Source organism: Erpetoichthys calabaricus, chromosome 1, assembly GCF_900747795.2.
Source record: "Erpetoichthys calabaricus chromosome 1, fErpCal1.3, whole genome shotgun sequence".
NCBI lineage: Eukaryota > Metazoa > Chordata > Cladistia > Polypteriformes > Polypteridae > Erpetoichthys > Erpetoichthys calabaricus.
Window position 1 is genome coordinate 353,553,302 of NC_041394.2, and position 20,601 is coordinate 353,573,902.

General features: G+C 41.8%; 1 protein-coding gene across 1 annotated transcript in view; it reads left to right on the forward strand.

Annotated features, from left to right (window-relative positions):
• LOC114643335 (oocyte zinc finger protein XlCOF22-like) overlaps positions 1-20,601 on the forward strand; it is a 70,641-nt gene that overhangs the window by 1,730 nt on the left and 48,310 nt on the right. Inside the window, exons 2-3 of the mRNA XM_028791956.2 lie at positions 14,072-14,537; positions 16,907-17,496. Coding sequence (XP_028647789.1) covers positions 14,105-14,537; positions 16,907-17,496 — 1,023 coding nt within the window. The 5' untranslated portion in view covers positions 14,072-14,104. The remainder of the gene's footprint in view (positions 1-14,071; positions 14,538-16,906; positions 17,497-20,601) is intronic.

Here is a 20,601-nt window from a genome sequence, read left to right on the forward strand (position 1 = left end):
CACCACTGTGTGACCCTGAGGAAGTCACTTCACCTGCCTGTGCTGCAAAAAACAAAAGTAATGTAACAAATTGTACCTCAGATGTTGCTGGAATAAAGGCATAAGTCAAATAGATAAATATGTATTATACACATAGGAACTATTAATTTATTTTCAGTTAAGTCATCTGTAGCAAACATTTATAAATGAGGGTTTCTCCTTTTTAGATAGTGCAAACTGTTTCTTCTTCATTGAGGTTTTCTCTTGGAGAGCTTTTTTCATTTCATTGAAAATTAAAGCAGCAGCTGCCAAAATATGTTCTCTTCTTATTAATTTTTCAACATTGTGTAAAATAACTTTATAAAGTAACATAAAAGGTTTAAATACTGGTTATCCTTTTACACTAAAATATTACTAAAGAGATACAACAAAAGTAAAATGCATATGTTGTTTTTCTTTAAGGAGATTAAATATTACTGAAGAAAGAAAAAAAAAAAAAACTAAAACAGCCAAATGGGGCTATGCATATGAACTTAAAAGGTTTAAATAAAACAGAAATATATACCTTTTATTTTTACTTCCTTAACTTGTGGAGGGTGTATCCTGTAGCAAAGCCCCAACTTTTTTCGTGAAAGCCCGTTTCAGTCAATAAGTCTTAAAAAGAGGTGTAAAGATATTGACAATAAACTACGCAAACCCACCAAGACATGCAATCGTTTAAATCAAGGCGCGAGTCGAAAAACACCATCCCATACTATTAGTGAACGATTAACACATTTCTATATGTATTGTAAGCATACAATACAACTGATAATATATTGCGCTTATTTATCTGGTGTACTGACATTTTTGCGCGTTTAACGGCTGAAATCCAACGTGGTTTGTGCCCTTCAGAATGAAAACAGTTTGCATTTACCTTTTTAATAAAAGGCGAGCTTTTAAGCCTGAGAAATCACCCCGTAAATGCACACGTTTAATTGCACATGTGTTAATATGTATGCTTACACAGTATTAAAAGACACTCAACAATTAACGTCATTTTCCTTCGTTCCCGCGTTTGATAAAAGGCGAGCTTTTAAGCCTGAGAAATCACCCCGTAAATGCATACGTTTAATTGCACGTGTTAATATGTATGGTTACACAGTATTAAAAGACAGTCAACAATTAACGTCATTTACCTTCGTTACCGCGTTTGAGTCGTGCTGTAAATCTCTTCCTTGTTTTCAGTTCACGTGATTACGTAGGAGGCGTGATGACGCAATACATGACTCCGCCTCTTCCATTACAGTATATGGACAAAAAAGAGGTTCCAGTTATGACCATTACGCATAGAATTTCGAAATGAAACCTGCCTAACTTTTGTAAGTAAGCTGTAAGGAATGAGCCTGCCAAATTTCAGCCTTCCACCTACACGGGAAGTTGGGCAATTAGTGAGTGAGTGAGTGAGTCAGTCAGTCAGTGAGTGAGTCAGTGAGGGCTTTGCCTTTTATTAGTATAGATTAAAGGCAAGTCCGTGAACATTCATTAAGGCTCATACTTAGTATCTGCTGTCCTCCATTAGTACGCCCCGTTTTCTAGACAGTTTTATTTATAAATCCTCACGTGATGCCTAATGACTCAGTTATACGGGAACCTCCATGAGTCTTCAAACTGGAGATGCTATAGGTAGATTTCCAACAAGTTCAGTAAAATCAGTTTAAAAGCTACATTCTCTTAATAAAAACAATTCAGAGTAAATGCACAATAACAATTTATTTCTTGTATATCACAAGCTCAGTGGGCTTTAACAGGCCCTGTTTTTTTGACAGCCCCCCACAGCTGTGATTCCCCAAGAAGACAAGAAAAAAAAAAACTCCTGAATTGTGGGGAAAAAATAGTTTGAGAGGCAGTTCAGAGAGAGAGAGAGACCCCCATCCAGGTAGGTTGGGCATGCAGTGGGCATCAGTAAAATGTGGTTAATACAACACACAAAACAGAACACAAGTAGCCCTCTCCACAGAGCTCGATGGCCACCAGCTAACGACTTTGTTCTTTCACAGGACTTCTCACCGACTGCCAGCGCAGAGCGCAGCGGCAACTCTCGAGGAAAAATGCAAGAATAAATCATACCACTCACTAAATACTGAACTATCACATGTCATGGTTTAGATTTGTTCAAATTCATCAAAAGAAAATAGAAATTAACACGGGGGGTGGGGAGACATTGCAATAGAGTGCTTTAAAATTCTTTGTGATGTGAGTAACAAATCATAATAGAATGGTCCATCTTGTACTTCCATGTTACCACTTTAGTGGTAATCGGGGCTGTGAAGTCGTTATACATAATTTTCAACTCTGTGTGACGATGTGGGTTCGCTCCACGCTCCCATCCGACTGCTGGGAGCTCTTGAACCCGACACCGTCAGTAATGTCACCGAGATGAGCTGACAATTAGGACAATTCTCAAATGAAGCCAGGGAATATTTCCTAAAGTGCCAATGTGCTTTTATTTCAAAACAACAAACGAAACAGTGTCCAAATAAATAAATCCATAAAAACAGTGAAAAGTTGGGATAAAAAAACAATAAATGAATCCGAGGTTAAAATTAGAAGTTAAAATGCAGTCTCTCTATTTACTCTCTCAGCCCACCTCCATCTCTCATTCTCCCTGGCTCACCCATTGCTCCCGCAGCCGGCGGAGACCCAACAGCCACGAGCTCCTTTCGGCCGACCACCGTCTTGGCTACCTGCAGGCATTACTGCCAGACCGTCCGAGGTCGACTCTCCTCCCTTCATCCTTTGCACTCACGAAGTTGTTCCTCAGATCCCTCTTGAGGACACCTGCCTTGCTCACCCACTCCAACAGAACATTCAGTGGGGCGAACTAGCCCCTAGAGTGCTACACAATGCTCCTTCGCGGGGCCCCAGCTCGTGCTGTCTCCTCAGGAGGCGTGGTTTCGAATCCCACCACTGCCACCATATGTGGTATAGCGGGTCCGTGGCTTCAAAAGGAAAGGGGCTAGGTTTTAAATCCATAAAGCCGTGTCACTCTCCGTGGGCGCAACTCGCTCGAACTATTCCAATTAACTCCCCGTGGTCATGCAATCATGCCCACGGAGAGTGACACGGCTTTATGGATTTAAAACCTAGCCCCTTTCCTTTTGAAGCCTCGGACCCGCTATACCACACTCTGACTCCTCAATTTCTGGTATGTCCAACGCCTCAGTTTATAGTTGGGCTCATGTGTTTGCTATGCTGATTGAAAGCACACAAGGTTACAAGGTGCTTTATCACTGACAGCATGAATCATCAGGATACCTTTTAGCCCTCCTAACCCAGTGCTTTTCAGCCAGTGTGCCATGAAAATAATAGTATAGCACATCTGGATCTGAACTTGAGAGCGACAGGCTCCACGGGTAGTTGAGGCCTTTCTGAGGAGATCAGAAGCTGGCACAAAGTAGTTCTGTGACCAATAAATCGTAGACCCAGCACTTAGGGCACTTCAGACATGTCTTCTTCCCGCTGTAGTCCATCTGCCTTGGGCGTGTGGCTGCCAGCGAGCTTCACAGGGCTGGTGGATAGTGGGCATACGAGTTGCCTCTGAATCAGAGTGGGTTGGGCAGCTTAATGATGCCAGAAAAGTGCTCACTAAGTGTCGTGTCTGTGAATGTTGATCTCCGAGCTGCTGCCCCTTCAGACAGTTGAGCACATGTATGAGCGAGATATCATGGTGCTGTGCCTTGGATGTTTTGGGTTACAACAAGTGTGTCACCACAGTAAAAGGTTGCGAAACAATGCTGTAGTGAAAGGTAAGGTCTACAGGACAGTAGTGAGACCAGCTATGCCATCTGGGTTTGAGATGGTGGCACTGACTAACAAGCAGGAGACGGAGCTGGAGGTGGAGGTGGCAGAGTTAAAGATGTTAAAATTTGAATTGGGTGTGACGAGGAGGACAGGATAAGAAATGAGGACTTTGGAGGGTCAGCTCAAGTTGGGAGACAAAGTCACAGAGGCGAGATTGTGTTGGTTTGGACATATGCAGAGGAGAGATGCTGGTATATTGGGAGAAGGATGCTAAGGATAGAGCTGCCAGGGAAGAGGAAAAGAGGAAGGACTCAGAGAAGGTTTATGGATGTGTTGAGAGAGGACATGCAGGTGATTGGGATAACAGAGCAAGATGGAGAGGACAGAAAGATATGGAAGAAGATGATCCGCTGTGGCAATCCCTAATGGGAGCAGCCGAAAGAAGAAGTGATGTTGTGTCTTACAAACACAGAGTAACATTAAACATATAAGACTAGACTTGCAAAATAAAAAAAGAAGCTATATTGTTATTAAAAGTCTAAAAGAAAAAATAGTTTAATCAAATAATTAGATGTGAAATTGGAAATTATAATTCACATTTAGCCGAATATTTTTACCAAGTCTGACTCCACCTAATTCCTTCAGACTCATGGAAGATTGGACAATACAATACAACAGATTGTACTGTACATCAACTACATGAACTTGTAAGAATTATTAACACTAAGAAATGCTGAGTGAAAAGAACCGGAAATTGAAGTGTAGAATTTCAATAATTTACTGCTCAAAAATAATTAAAGGAACTCTTAGAAAACACATCAGATCTCAATGGGAAAACAAATCCTGCTGGCTATCTCTGCTGCTATGGACTGATATGGTGATGTGTTAGGAATGAAAGGATATAGAAATGAAAATGATGAACTGACAGAGAGAGGGCAGAATTCAAAGACACCCCGAAAATCAAAGGGAACAAACAATGAGGCAGGCAGGCTATTCCACTTGGCCGAAATTTCATTGCAGCAACTCCAAATCGTACTCAGTAGTTTGTATGTCTACCCAACCACCCACCCCACCCCCCTATGTGCTTGTAATCATGCCTGACTAAGTCCTAATGAGACAAGGGATGGTGTCCTGGGGGATCTCCTTCCAGATCTGGACCAGGGCATCACTGAACTCCTTAACAAGCTGAGGCGTCGGATGGACCCAAACATAATGTCCCAGCCAGAGGTGTTTTATTGGATTGAGGTCAGGCGAGTGAGCGTGGGGTGGGGGCAGTCAATCAATGGTATCAATTCCTTCATCATATCGCCACATGAGGCTGTGCATTATCGTGCACCAGGAGGAACCAGCATAGGGTCTGACAATGGGTCCAAGGAATTCATCCCGATACCTAATGGCAGTCAAGGTGCCATTGTCTAGCCTGTAGAGGTCTGTGCGTCCCTCCATGGATATGCCTCCCTAGATATACCATCACTGACCCACCACCAAACTGGTCATGCTGAAGGATGTTACAGGCAGCATAACGTTCTCCACAGCTTATCCAGACCCTTTCACGTCTATCACATGTGCTCAGGGTGAACCTGCTCTCATCTGTGAAAAGCACAGGGCGCCTGCCAGTAGTGGACCTGCCAATTTTGGGATTCTATGGCAAATGCCAGTTGAGCTCCACAGTGCCCACTAGAGGACGTCGTGCCCTCAGGCCACCCTCATGAAGACTGTTTCTGATTGTTTGGTCAGAGACATTCACACCAGTGTTCTGCCTGTCTGTTGGAGGTCATTTTGTAGGCTCTGGCAGAGCTCATCCTGTTCCTCCTTGCCGAAAGGAGCAGATACCGGTGGGTCCTGCTGATGGGTTAAGGACCTTCTACGAGGGGCCCTGTCCAGCTGTCCTAGAGTAACTACCTGTCTCCTGGAATCTCCTCCATGCCCTTGAGACTGTGCTGGGAGACACAGCAAAGCTTCTGGCAATGGGAGGCACGTATTGATGTGCCATTCTGGAGAAGTTGGACTACCTGTGCCAGCTCTGTAGGGTCTAGGTATGGCCTCATGCTACCAGTAGTGACACTGACCGTAGACAAATGCAAAACGAGTGACAAAACAGATAAGGAGGGAAAAATGTCAGTGGCCTCCCTCCACCTGTTAAACCATTCATTCCTGTTTTGGGGGTCGTCTCATTGTTGCCCCTCTAGTCCACCAAAGTATCTGTAACTGATTAACAAGACACTCTGCTGCTTCACTGACCAGATCAATAGCCCAGAAGTTTCACTGACTTGATGCTATACTCTCATTAAAAAGTGTTGAATTTAATTTTTTTTGAGCAGTTTAATTTTAAATCTAAACATATTGGGGTCAAGTGACGTAGTCAAGCTTCACAGACCAATAGATTGGTACAGTGGTGTCTTAAATGGGTGGACAGCGAGGTGCGTCTGGTCCGTCATGAAGCCTCGAGCGCCAGAAAGCTAGATCTAACAACTGATGTCCAGCGAGTACCACAAAGCACCATGATTTGATCGATTTCATCATTCACCAGCAAAGTGCCGCAACAAGGGCAGTGCCAGTGAACCCATTAGGTGATCTGTGTCGTCTAGGTAAATAAAGTGTGGGATCCTCCACCACCCAACCCCCCAACTCCGCAATGTCTCATAGTACTGACTACGCTCCAGACACCAAGGGGGTGACTCCTCAGTGTTTCACAGGAGTGACTGTGCACTCTGACCTTCTAGCTATGTTAAGGGGTGTGCATGTTAGATATCAAGGGGGACCCAAACTGGGGCTTCCACCATCACTGAGCGCAGGATAGGTGCAGCATGGCAGTTTTCAATAAGTTGTTACAGAGGCGAAAGAGTAAAACAGTAACAACTGTGTGGCAGTTTAGAATGCTACATAGCACCCATATGAGGTTGTCACATCAACACACGTTTCTAATAACGGCTCAGTGATATACATCAATATATTTATGAGTCGTCCTTCAGCTTGCTTGGCTGCATTTCACTACATCATAAAGAGTGTACCCGGGATATCTTATTAGGTATATGTGAATATTCTAAAATGAAAAATTATCTGAAATACTGCTGGTCCAAGGCATCTCAGATTAGGGTTACTTAGCCAGTTTGTCCTGAGCTTCTTTGTTAAGCTAAATTTACTCTCGGGATAAATTATTTTAAAACACTGAATGCAGCAGTTTAAGATTGAAATAAGCAATTAAGGTTGGAGAACCTTAACAAGCGAGACCACTAAAATGAAGCATTAAAATGTCACTTAAGCAATATGTGCTTCATCAGCAATAATTGAGTTCTCGTTAAGGAACTGGGTTGGAACAAAAACCTGCACATACTGTGGCACTCCAGGACCGACGTTGCCTACCCCTGTTTTAAGCTACTACATTAAATACAGTATTTAAAGTAAAACCCAATGGCCTACATTAGAACACTTTTACTTTTAAACATTATTAGTTGCTGTCCTCCTAAAGCAGAGGTCCTCAATCACAGTCCTGGAGGGGCCACAGTGGCTGCAGGTTTTTGTTCTAACCCAGTTGCTTAAGTAGAAAGCAATTCTTGCCAAAAATTTAATTGCATGGCTTGTTCGTGCTTGAACTCTACTATGTTGGGTCATTCTCATATTTCTAAGGATATCATCCAAATCATTTGAAGGCTAAAATGGAGGAGTAATTCTCAGTCCTTCACTTTCCTTCCAAGTATTTAATTAAACCCAATAGTGCATGATAAATACACAGAGGTGTAAATGGTAACAGGCGAAATGGAGAAGTGCTGCTCTCTTTTGTCATTTGAATGTTATTGCTAATTAGGAGCAATTAAAAAGCGAATACAGCTGTTTAAGACTAAAATAAGCAATAAGGGTTATTTATCTTAATGAGCGAGACCACTAAAGTGAAGCAGAAGTGTTACTTGAGCAATGAGAGCTTCTTATTAAGCAACTGGGTTGGAGCAAAAACCTGTGGCCCTCCAGTACCGTGACTGAGGACCCCTGCTCTAATGGAAGGTTAATGGAGAATGTCACAGGAGCTCAATGTCGGGTCAAACATTCACAATTCTACAAAACAAAACACATTGAATGTGAATGAGGGCCTTTATAGAATGTGTTTCTACAATCAAACATTATGTTTGGCTCGCTGGTTACAGGATGGCTAGGCAGCATTTTTATGATCCGTTTTAATGTTTCCAGGCAAAGGTTTTTGCCAAAAATCAAAGGTAAGCTTCACAGATTGCTCATCAGGCTATGATAACTAGCCCATTGTTTCTTAACACAACCCTGAAGCCCCACTTGTATAAACATAACTGATAACACAATTCTGGGACTCCAGCAACACTGTATGTTAAATCCCAGGAGTGAATTCTGCTAACCCACAACAGTGCAAGATGCTGTCTGATTTGACACCTTACCCCTAGAATTACCAAAGCCTGCGAAAAAACTCGTAACTCCGTCCTACCTTAAATCCCTTCGCACCTCTCCGTCAGCGTCTTTTGTCCTGTAAATGTGTCGATAAGCAGCAAGCAGCCTGTTATCACATCCCCCACCGCCGCACAAAGTTTTCTCAGCTCAAGTCTGTTTACCTGTGTGTCAGTTACTAGGAGTTGTATAGAGTGAGAAGTCAAGCAAAATGACACCTTTTATAAATACAGTGGAACCTCGGTTTGCGAGTAACTTGGTTTACGAGTGTTTTGCAAGACGAGCAAAATTTTTTAATAAATTTTCACTTGATAAATGAGCGAGGTCTTGCAGTACGAGTAGTTTGTCTGCTGAGCGTCATGTGATCACAACTGAGCTGATGGTTCTTCTCTCTCTCTCACTGCGGGATTGTGGGCAATTGTCTCCTATTCTCCGTCTGAGTCGGCGTGCCTCACTCATATAGTCAACATCCGTACGAGCGTATAGTGTTTACTACAGCATTAGCATTGTGACTGTGTGCGCGCGCTCGTGTGTGTGTGTGTGTGTATGTGTGCTCGCGCACGCGTCTGTGCTGTGATGTGCGAGTCCCCGTCTTGCACCCTAAAACACGAAGCTGAGTCTCAGTACTTTAGCAACGCAAGCTTTATTCAGCTTGAAACAGCAACAGCGTGGTTATTTATACACAGACACAGCAGTCAGGCAGGGCCCTGAGCATTTATAACGTTCCTTGTTCCTTGTATCACCCATTGACGGCAGGCGCTTATAGCATGTCCGCAATCTTTTCGGATTCGCTTTTACAGCAAACTGCTACAGCGCTGGGAGACTGCGATTGCTTTGGGACGCTCTTCCGCATGTTGTCCCGTTGGGTGCAACCCCACAAGAGTTTAGAAACTCACTCACACCAGCCATGATTCTTTTCAAAGGTAAAGTGCAAGTTAATTTTTTTTATGTATTTTTACTTTATATTTTGTATTAATAATTTTTATATGAATAGTTTTGGGTTGTGGAACAAATCATCTGAGTTTCCATTATTTCTTATGGGGAAATTCACTTTGATATACGAGTGCTTTGGACTACGAGCACGTTTCCGGAACGAATTATGCTTGCAAACCGAGGTTCCACTGTACTCGTTTTTTGGAACACATGCATTTCATGTGTGTTTTGTGTCTACAACAATTTATGTTAACAAATCGTAAAAAAGAAATGTTTGTCATGTTTTAATAGTAATTGACAAAATGTAGACATGAAACATATAATATGTGAAGCCTGAAGTCCAAATATCAAATAAACACTTTCACAAAAGGTACAAATATAACAAAACAAGTGCACTTCTATTCAAGAATATAACTGCAGAAAAAGAACATGCGTTAGGGTGTGACATCAACACGTCTTTAACACAACTGCTTTGGTGGCGTAATGGTAAGAGTGCTGACTGGTAATCAAAAGGTCACGAGTTCGACCCCGCATGATTCCGCTATGAGAAGTTAGCTGCTCTTATTCTTACTATTTTAGAATAGAAGCATACATTTCATTTTAGTCTGTAACAGCCGGTGTAAATGTATGGTACTTGTAAAGGTTAGCATTGTATTTTTTATTCAGTTTTATTCTCCCAGTTAAATTCACATTCCCCCAATCAGACACTGCTGTTTTCACATAGACGTGCTATAACAGAGGTGAACTCAGATGATGATGTTCAGAGAACATCGGAGAAAGAGAAAGAATGCATGTCGCACTTTTGCCGTCGCTGTACTTTGTATATGTACACAGGAAGCTCTGCACTCTACTTGTGACTTTATGCGGCAGGAAGGTAAGTAAATAAATCAAGGTAAATAACATTTGATCTGGCTTTTATATACAAAGTACAGTGACGGCAGCTTCCACCTGCAGCTATAACCTCTTCAGTACGCGAGCGACTCTCCACTCTAGTGTTTAGATCTGGACGGTGTATGTGCCCAAAAAAGAAGCCTGACTGCATTCTCGCATCATTGCTCGTGTACTGAAGTGTCAGCATGCACTTTTCGTGCCATTACACATGTATTTTTTGAGCATGCCCTTGTCGATCAAACAAAGGAAGCTCTGCAGTTTACTTGTGACTTTACGCTGTAGGAAGTAAGTAAATAAATCAAGGTAAATAACATTCAATCTGGCTTTAATATACAAAGAGTACAGCAACGGCAAAAGTGTGACGTGCATTCTTTCTCCAATGTAGAACCCTCGTCATCATCTGAGTTCACCTCTGTTATAGTGTGTCTGTATCTGAAAACAGCAGTGTCATATCGGGGGTGGGGGGGGTGTGTGTGAATGTAACTGGGATAATAAAACTGAATAAAAAACACTGCTAACCTTTACAAGTACCATACATTTACATCATTTATGTTTTTATCTATATAATAAAAGCCCAGCGCCGTGTCCGTGTCCGGGTTCCTTTTGGCTGTATAGCCGCCCCCGTAGAAAAGCCCCAGTCCTTCCCCTCTGAGAATTCCTGCTTACCCCCCTCCGTTCTTTCCCCTTTGCTTTTATTTTTCCTGTTCCTGAAAATCTTTTCAAAAGAAAAGAAATAGACAGAGCGTCACATTAACGCCTTCTCCCCTCTGCCTATTAAATAATAAATGAAATCGATTATAAATTATTAACACAAAGTAAATGAAATAAAAAAATCACGAAAGAAACATAAACAACAACCTACCCTTACAGCATCCACCGCGATTCTGGCGTTAGAGCCAAAAAGTGGTGTGTGCAGGTTATGAGGTGTTACGCTAATTAACACCCGTACTACAACAGATTATATTGTTGATATACTATTAACTATTTACAGGGATCAACTCTTTTGGGGAAGTTTATAACAAAAAAAATAAAATAAAATTATAAATAATATTTACACTTTGCTACATGTGCACATGAGTATTTCGAGCCCCGCGTCTGAGTCGGATGGGTGTTTCAAGCCGCGATTTTCTATTTTCTCCCTTCCAGCCCACTATGCCTTTCCGTCTTCAGCTACCCATGTGCACTTGTACGGAGGAGACCTTATCGAACAATGCCGAAACGAAAGGCAACTGAACCTGCTCCTGCGAGAGAGGACACATTACAGCGTGATCACGAAGCAAACAGGCAAAGGTGTGCCAGTCGTTCGCAAGAAACGGACACTCAGCATTCACACAGATTAGCTCGACGATGCGTCTCTGCCGCACAACGAAAGGCAACTGAAACCCCTACAGAGAGAGAAGACAGATTACGCCGTGATCGCGAAAGAAAGAGGCAAAAGCGTGCCAATGAGACACCCGACGACAGGTCCTTACGATTGCAAAACAACCGTAATATAAAGAAACGTACGGTCTCCCGAGAAACTCCGAGTGAACGCTCTCACCGTTCTCGCTCGCAACAAACTGACACTCACAGACATTACTGCAACGACGCATCTCCACTCCTCTTCCTTACAACCATTTACACAATGTATACGATTCTGATTAGTCTGCATCCCACACTTCGTGAATCATGGGTTTTGTTTTGAAATTTTGTTTCCCATGCAAAAATCAAATGCGGTGCAATGAAGGACCCAGTTCACGACTGCCAGGCACGTTTAAACAGGGAGTCCTTCAACTGTGGTCATCCAACGCGCAGCGTAGCGTGCGTGCCAAGTCGCTAGTTCTAAAATAATAAGAATAAAAGCAGCTCTCTTCTCAAAACGGAGTCGTGCGGGATTGAACTCGTGACCTTTTGATTACCAGTCAGCAGTTCTTACCATTACTCCACCAAAGCAGTCATGTTGAAGACGTGTTAATGTTGCACCCTAACACGGGTTCTTTTTCTGCAGTTAGTCTTGAATAAAAGCGCACTTGTTTTGTTATACTTTTATGAAAGTGTTTATTTGATACTTGGAATTCAGGCTTCACACATTAAACACTTCATGTCTACATTTTGTCAATTATTACTTAAACATGACAAACGTTTCTGTTTTAACAATTTGTTTACATAGATTGTTGTAGACATGAAACACACATGAAATGCATGTGTTCCAAATAACGATATAGTATTTATAAAAGGTGTCATTTGCTTAACTTCTCACTCTATACAACTCAAAGCAACTGACACGCAGGTACAAGTTTTTTCGTAGGCTTTGGTAATTCTAGTGTTAACTAGAAGGTGCTGTAAAATGAAAGTCAAATATATTTAGGTCTGAATGAGGCTAGAAAAGGCAATACAATCAAGATTAGAAAGTCAAAATGGGTGACAGGAAAAAAAGGTGTTTGGCAAACAGCAAGATCATTCCAGTGAAAGCAGGTTATACACAAATACACTATATAGACAAAAGTATTGGGACACCTGACCATTACACCAAGGAGGACTATAATGGCATTGCTTTTGAATACATAGACTTTAAAATGGATTTGGCCCTCACTTTGCAGCTATAACAGCTTCCATTCTTTTTGGAAGGCTTTCCACAAGATGTTGGAGTGTTGCTGTGGGAGTTTGTGCCCATTCATTCTGTAGAGCATTTATGATGTTGGACAAGAAGGCCTAGCTCGCAGTCTCCATTCCAGTTCATCCCAAAGGTGTTCAATGGGGTTGAGGTCAGGACTCTGTGGGCCAGTCAAGTTCTTCCACACTGAACTCCTCCAGCCATGTCGTTATGGACCTAGCTTTGTGCACTGGGGCACAGTCATGCTGGAATAGAACAGGGCCTTCCCCAAACTGTTTCCACAAAGTAGGAAGTATAGCATTGTCCAAAACATCTTGGTATGCGGAAGCATTAAGATTGCCCTTCATTGGAATTAAGGGGCCTAGTCCAAACCCTGAAGAACAGCCCCATACCATTATCCCTCCTCCACCAAACTTCACAGTTGGCACAAACTCAATTGGCCAAACCCAGACTCGCCCAACAGAGAAGTGTGATTTGTCACTCCACAGAACACATTTCCACTGCTCCACAGTCCAGTGGCAGTGTTCTTCACACCGCTCAATCTGATGCTTGGCATTGGACTTGGTGATGTGAGGCTTGCATGCAGCTGCTCGGCCATTATAATCCCATTCCATGAAGCTCCCGCCGCATGGTTTTTGTGCTTACATGAATGCCAGTGGAAGTTTGGAACTCTCCAGCTATGGAATCAGCAGAGTGTTGGCGACTTTTAAACACCATGCACCTTAGCAGTCATTGACCCCACACTGTGACTTTATGCGGTCTTCCGCTTGATGGCTGAGTTGCTGTTGTTCCTAAACGCTTCCTCTTTCCAATAATACCTCTTACAGTTGACCACGAAGTATCCATCAGGACTGAAATTTTACAAACCGTCTTATTGTGAAGATGGCTTCCTATCACAGTACCACGCTTGAAGTCAATGAGCTCTTCCGAACGACCCGTTTTGTTTCACAAATGTTTTTAAATGGAGACTGCATGGCCAGGTGCTTGATTTTATATACCAGTGGCAATGGGTCTGATTGAAATAAGAGAATTCAGTAAATACGAGGTGGGTTCTAATACTTTTGTTCATACTGTACATGTCCCAGCAATTTCTTTTCAATTATAGCTCTTTGAGGAAGATGATTATTTTTGTCATTGGTCTGTACATTGCAGCTCTCATTTAATTTTACAGTCGGGGAAAGCTTTAGAATACAACAGGATGCACGTACAGCTTGAGTAGTTTATTTATAATTTGTTTATCTTAATGTTGCATTCATTTCTTCTTATCTTCAACCGCTTGAGATAAGTGTTGATCACGGATGTGATATGTGGCTAACAAAGGGTGTTCTGAAATTGAGAGTGCATTTCAGACGATCAGCAAGTACAATTAGGAAAACCTGTCTTAGGTTCTTAATCAGTGCAGTTCATTTCAAGCATTCTGTCAGAGGCTAGATTGTGAGCGTCAGACAGTGCTGTTTAACGAAACCCTGTTCTTTCCACCGACAGAAAGAAAAAGCTGAAGCTTACTGTAACGTCTAGATGGATGTGAAAGAGGAGATGTGTGAGGCTGACATTAATATCATCGAGATAAGGACCGTAAGTATTAAGGAGGAGGACGACGACTGTGAGTGGGAGTCTGTTCACCCTGACCAGGAGCATCTCTGCATTAAAGAGGAGGACTGTGAGCTGGGGTTAGTATGTGTTAAAGAAGAGGCTGAAGAGAAGTTTGTCAGCATTGAGACGAGTACCCATACAAGTCTGGAGAATGTCAAGGAAGAGGGCCATCAATATGTGTGTCAAGATGGAGCCTTGACTGGGATGGTCTCTTCTCTGAGCACACACTGTCACTCTCCTGGGCCTTCTATTAGCGTGAAGTCTGAATCTTTATATTCTGACACGAACGGGACGGAGGAGAATTTTACGGTGAGAACACTGGAAGATCAGCCACCATCTAAAAGTAAATCTACAAAAAGTAAGTGTAAGTCTGTGTAAGATTCAAAGTTGGGGGGGTGATGGGCCTGAAAGGGTGGTCTTATGTTTCTTATGAGAAAGTTTGAAATGGAGTGAAACTGCTGTGATTTATGTTGTTTAATATAGCTTGACAGTGTATCTATGAAGATGGAAGGCTTAGAATTTGCTGTTCTTATATTTAAATCTTTATACAAATGATCTAAGCCTCTTATTGATGGAGAGTGCCACACAAAAGTATCATTACAAGATAATGTTTGGGAACCCTTTGGAGGTCCTTGGATTTCCACATTAATTCCTTCTAACAATTAATTGAGCCCCAATAATGGATAACCACAGTTATCTTAAGCTAATAAAACACAAACCATTGGACTTTTTGTCAGTCCTGAATACTTCATTTACACATTCACTGTCCACTCTGTGACCCTCTGTTGTTAGTATCATGTTGAACTTTCTTTAGCTCCAATGACCTCCATCAAACCCTTCCTGCAGTTTTTGATCAGCCTTGAATTTTAGTCCATTCCTCCTCTCCAAACTTTTCAATTCCTTGATATCTCTGGGATTTTTTTCCTGATCATCTGTCTTCAGATCAGGTCACAGTATTTGCATTGTTGTCCTTTTTAATCACTGAACTTCTTTTTATCTTCCCTGTCAATGTTCTTTTAATGATAGTTAGCAGTCCAGGCCGTGAAGAAGAAAAGCTGGTCCAACCCATGATGCTTCATCTACCGTGTTGGTATTGGTGTGTAGTGCTACTTTACCTCCAGAGTATTGTGAACTGGCAATACAAACATAGCAAAAAGAGTTGAAAAGTCTTAAAATGACCCACATACCCAGGCCAGGGCCTTCAGTAGCCTTCCTAAAGGTAGGCCTCACCCCAAAGAGCCTGACCCTAAAGTCCACCGGCAGCCTTTGGCCTGCTCAGGGCTCAAAATGGAGTGCTGGAATTGAAACAAAGCTGTCCTCAAATGTCAATGAATTGATTATTTAACACTAGAATTACCAAACCCTACGAAAAAACTCATCATCCCGGCACACCTTAAATTCCTTCGCACCTCTCCATCAGCGTCTTTCATGTTGTAAATGTGTCAATCAACACAAGCAGCAAGCAGCCTGCTATCCCATCCTCCCCACCAATGCAGAAAGGGCAGAAAGTTCTCTCAGCTCAAGTCTGTTTACCTGCATGTGAGTTGCCGGGAGTTGTAGAGGGTAAATAATAGATCATTATTTGGAATACATGCATTTCATGTGTGTTCCGTGTCTACAACAATCTATGTAAATACATTGTCAAAACAGAAAAGTTTTTCCCGTTTTAGTAATAATTGACAAAATGTTGACATGAAGTGTATAATGTGTGAAGCCTGAAGTCCAAATATTAAACACTTTCACAAAAGGTACAAGTATAACAAAACAAGTGCGCTTTTATTCAAGAATATAACTGCAGAAAAAGAACCCGTGTTAGGGTGTGACATTGACACGTCTTTAATACGACCGCTTTGGTGGCGCAGCAGTAAGAACTGCTGACTGGTAATCAAAAGGTTGCCAGCTCAATCCTAGACACCTCCGTTTTGAGTAGTGAGCTGCTCTTATTCTTACTATTATAGAATAAAAACATACATTTGATTCGAGTCTGTAACAGGCAGTGTAAGTGTATGGTACTTGTAAAGGTTAACGTGTTTTTATTTTAATTCAGTTTTATTCCCTCATTCCCCCTCCCGGTCTGACACTGCTGTTTTCACATAAAGACTTGCTATAACAGAGGTGAACTCAGATGATGACGAGTACATCGGAGAGAGAGAATGCACGTCACACTTTTGTCGTCACTGTACTTTGTATATAAAAGCCAGATCGAATGTTATTTACCTTGATTTATTCTTTTATCTTCGTACAGCATAAAGTCACAAGTAGATTTGGCCTTCTCAATATCTCTTAAGTTCAGCTCTTACCCTTTTATGGAATTTCAGTGTACATGACAACTTTCAAGTCTTACTGGGTACATGACGTCAGCCATTTTCATAAACCACCCCCTAGAACTTTCTTGTCTTTGTACCTAACCGTTTCAGCAGTCTCTACAGGCTGTTTCTCAGACCCATGTTATATATTTGTTTTTAATGTACACTGCACACCAAAAAACTTTATGTGCAAAAACTCTATTACCACTTTACTCTCTCACAGTAACATGAAAAGGTAAAATTCACAAGGTGGGTGTTCCACCACGTGTATCTTAAGTTTAATGCTTGCTTATGTGTATCAAAGTTTGTTCGTAATTTCAGGCAGCATTTGTTTAATGTTATAATGCAATGTAAATAGGACAATGGATTAAAAAAAACGAACATAAGCTTTATTTTTTTTTTTCTTTTAAACTTTACACAGGAAGCAAACATCTCTGCATTTGTGAATGTGGCAAACAATTCTCTGACAAGAGCAGTCTTCAGAGACACACCAGAACTCACACCGGAGAGAAGCCATACAGCTGTTTGGAATGCGGCAAACAGTTTTCTCTAAGGAGCAGTCTTCAGACTCACAAGAGAATTCACACGGGAGAGAAGCCTCATTGTTGTTTCGAGTGTGGCAAACAGTTTTCACAAAATGCCCATCTGCAGACCCACAAAAGAATTCACACAGGACTGAAGCCATTTTGCTGTAATGAATGTGGCAAACAGTTTTCGCTAAGAAGTAGTCTTCAGACCCACATTAGAACTCACACTGGAGAAAAGCCGTATTGCTGTTACGAATGTGGCAAACAATTCTGTCGCAGGAGTCTTCTTCAGATACACTTTAGAACTCACACAGGAGAGAGGCCCTATTGCTGTCCTGAATGCGGAAAACAATTCTCGGACAGAAGTACTCTTCGAAGCCACAAAAGAATCCACACTGGAGAGAAGCCATATTGCTGTTCTGAATGTGGCAAACGATTTTCTCATATAACCAGCTTTAAGAAACACTCTGCAATTCACATGAGGTAAGGAGGAAGCTTTAAAAGAGTAAGTTGTCAGGTGAAGAAGAAATAAAATGGAGCCCCCCTATCTACCCACATCTTGATAAGTACCTCCGTGTGGTGGGCTTCATTGTATAAGGCCCCATTCCCAATCTCATCAAGTATGAAGAGGATTCAAAAAAGACATTCATTCTGGGCACTCATATATCCTCAGATAAAAAGGTGCCCATTCTTTAGCCCTTGGGTAGGGGTAAGTGATAGTAATAGTGATAGTAGAACATCTGCAGGTGAATAGAAGATCTCAAATGTTGTGACAGTCCAGATAGACATTGATACCAATTAGGCCCCAAATGTGCAAGAAATGAAGAGACCTGAACATAGTCCAGTGGTCAGTGGAAGATAAAGACAAGATCATGTACTGCTACCTTTTTGCAAAAAATCCAGAATTTTCAAAAAATGGATGTGGTGAATGCCTGCAAAAATGTTGGAATCCAGAAAAGTAATCCATACATCCAAATTGAGTAAGAGAACCGTTGCAAACTGAAGATCTGTTTTTGAATTATTAAAGCAAATAAGTCAACAGTGATTAGAATCCCTTCAAAGAATGGTAAAAGATTAAATAATGCTGTAAAAACTCAAGACCCTGTGGTAATGCACACCACAAGGATTGTCATTTACAAAGTAAGGTAACTTTGTGTTTAAAATATAAGTAGAAGGAAATATAGATAAAAACAAGACACCTTTTTAGCTTGTTTATCATGCATGGAAGTGCTGCCACAACCGCATGCCACCATTTTGATAGAATTCCACTACAAGGCCTAATGGGACAAGTTAAGGCCTGCAAGAATTCCCACTTTGCTTGGATCCACATGCTGGTGCCTTGCAGCCAACCATCGCTGTTGGAAAGAAGTGCCGACTTGTTTAAGTAGAGGAAAGTCTACTTGATAACTTAAAGTAAATGGGATTCCATAGCTTCTAAGGAGTGTAGCTTAACGGTAACCCCTACTCATATAAAAAGTATGGAAGTTACTTACCATTGTGAAAGGTGACGGAACGCTTGAGCGCGACATGGTTGCTCATTGCTTGTAGAATTCACCCGCGTACCCGCAGCGGGATATTAAATTAAGTATCTGGTTCCCCTAGACTTGCAGTGCTGTGTGGCGTGAATGTGCCTGCAACTGTCGTGATTTGTGAACAGGGGTCAGTGACTGGCTGGAAGGTCTCGCCGGCTTTATAAAACCAGTTTCTGGCCATCCAGGTTTGTCAGTTGACCACAGGAATGAGGTTTGGAGAGTACATTTGATTTTTGGTAACATAAGGAATTGGCTTGTGAATTTATTTTTTATTGTAAGGTTTTTTTTTTTTGTATGTGTCTCTTAGCTGGATGTATGTGTATATTTTTGGTGGTGGTGAAGATTTGCGTATACACACATTATTTTGCTTTATTCTTTAAGGATCTTCCCGAACTGTGTGAGAAGGAGGAAGACTGACTGCTTTAGTTTTGTGTATTTTTTTTCTTCATTCATTTATTTTTCTTTGTTCTTTGTAGTTTTGATTGTGTGTGTCAGTTGTGAAAGACTGTTTATTTAAAAAAATGATACTCTGTAAATAAACTGCACCATTGGTTTTCCCAACATGTATGGTCAGTGTCTTATCTATCAATCTGATCCAGTTGGTCCATTAACTACAAGATTTCCAAAGGGTAGCCTGCATGTGGTGAATAGCATTTGATCGTTGCAGAAGGATCGATTAGGCGAAGAGGGAGAGAGCGAGGACATTATTCCTTTCGTGAGTAAGCCTGAAGTTGGAACTGTAGGTAAAGGCCGTGGAGTTGACTCATGTGCAGCGTAGACAATTGAGGGCACCACCTGCATAGTATATCAGTGTTCATCACTGGAGATGGAAGGCTACCGGACCAAGGGCCTCATGTATAAACGGTGGTACACCCATTTCCAGAATCCAGACACTCATCAAAGGTTGTAGGAGGACAGCATCTAGAGGCGTCTGTTATATTTGGAAAAGGAGGCTCAACTAAGTATTGATGTCATATCTCTGTTGGGTGCCCACATTTATGTACCTGTCTAATTTTGTTATGATGCATATTTCATATTTTCTGTTAATCCAATAAACTTAATGTCACTGCTGAAATACTACTGTGTCTGTAAGGCATGTCATATATTAAAAGGAAGTTGCTACTTTGAAAGCTCAGCCAATGAGAAACAAAAATCCAAAGAATTAAAGAGGGGGTCCCAAACTTTTTCATATGACTGTAGTTTTTACATTTCATTGGCAGTGTGTGAAATGATCAGTGTTGCAGTAATTGTAATGCTCTTTGGTTCCATTAAAATTTCACTTTCTGTTGGTGAATTGTGACGTTTCCTTAAAAGGTTCAGCAAAAAATATTTGGTGTCCAGGGGTGGATTAACTCCCAAGTAGGTGTCAGTTTCAGGGTTAACAGTGCCATCCAAGCACAACAGCCACTATAAACAGGTCAATGCAGTATAATGCATAAACTCAAATCTTCTCTCTCTCTATTTTCTCCTCCACACCTCGGAGCAAGCATTGTCCACCTCCTCCCAACTCTGGCTCCCCTGCTGGGTTCACAGCAGTCCTTTATATATTGTCCGACCCGTAAGTGCTTCTGCTCTTCCATCCACATGACTTGTTAGCACTTCCAGGTCAGAGAGACAAATCAGGTTTTTCTTCAGCTTGGAATTACTTCTGGAATTCTGTCCTCATGACGCACTAGTACTTCCGGCCTATGAGGGCAGTAGGACACTCCAGGTCCTTCCATAGCAACCCCTGGCAGCCAACAGGGCTGATATACTGAACTCCATGTCCCAGGATGCCCTGTGGGAATCCGGGCCACCACTTCTCTCCAAGGGAGCTGTCATCTAGTGTCTTGGGGGAAGCAGTGTTCAAGAAAAGCTGCCTTCTCCCATCCTTCCACATCAGGAGCGTCTCTTACATATTAATATGTCTATATCTTATATATAGTCACAAGAATGACAAAGAGAACAGAAATGTTCATACAACAGGTGGCGCAGTGGTAGTGCTGCTGCTTTGCAGTAAGGAGACTGTTGAAGATTGTGGGTTCGCTTCCCAGTTCCTCCCTGTGTGGATAGCGCTT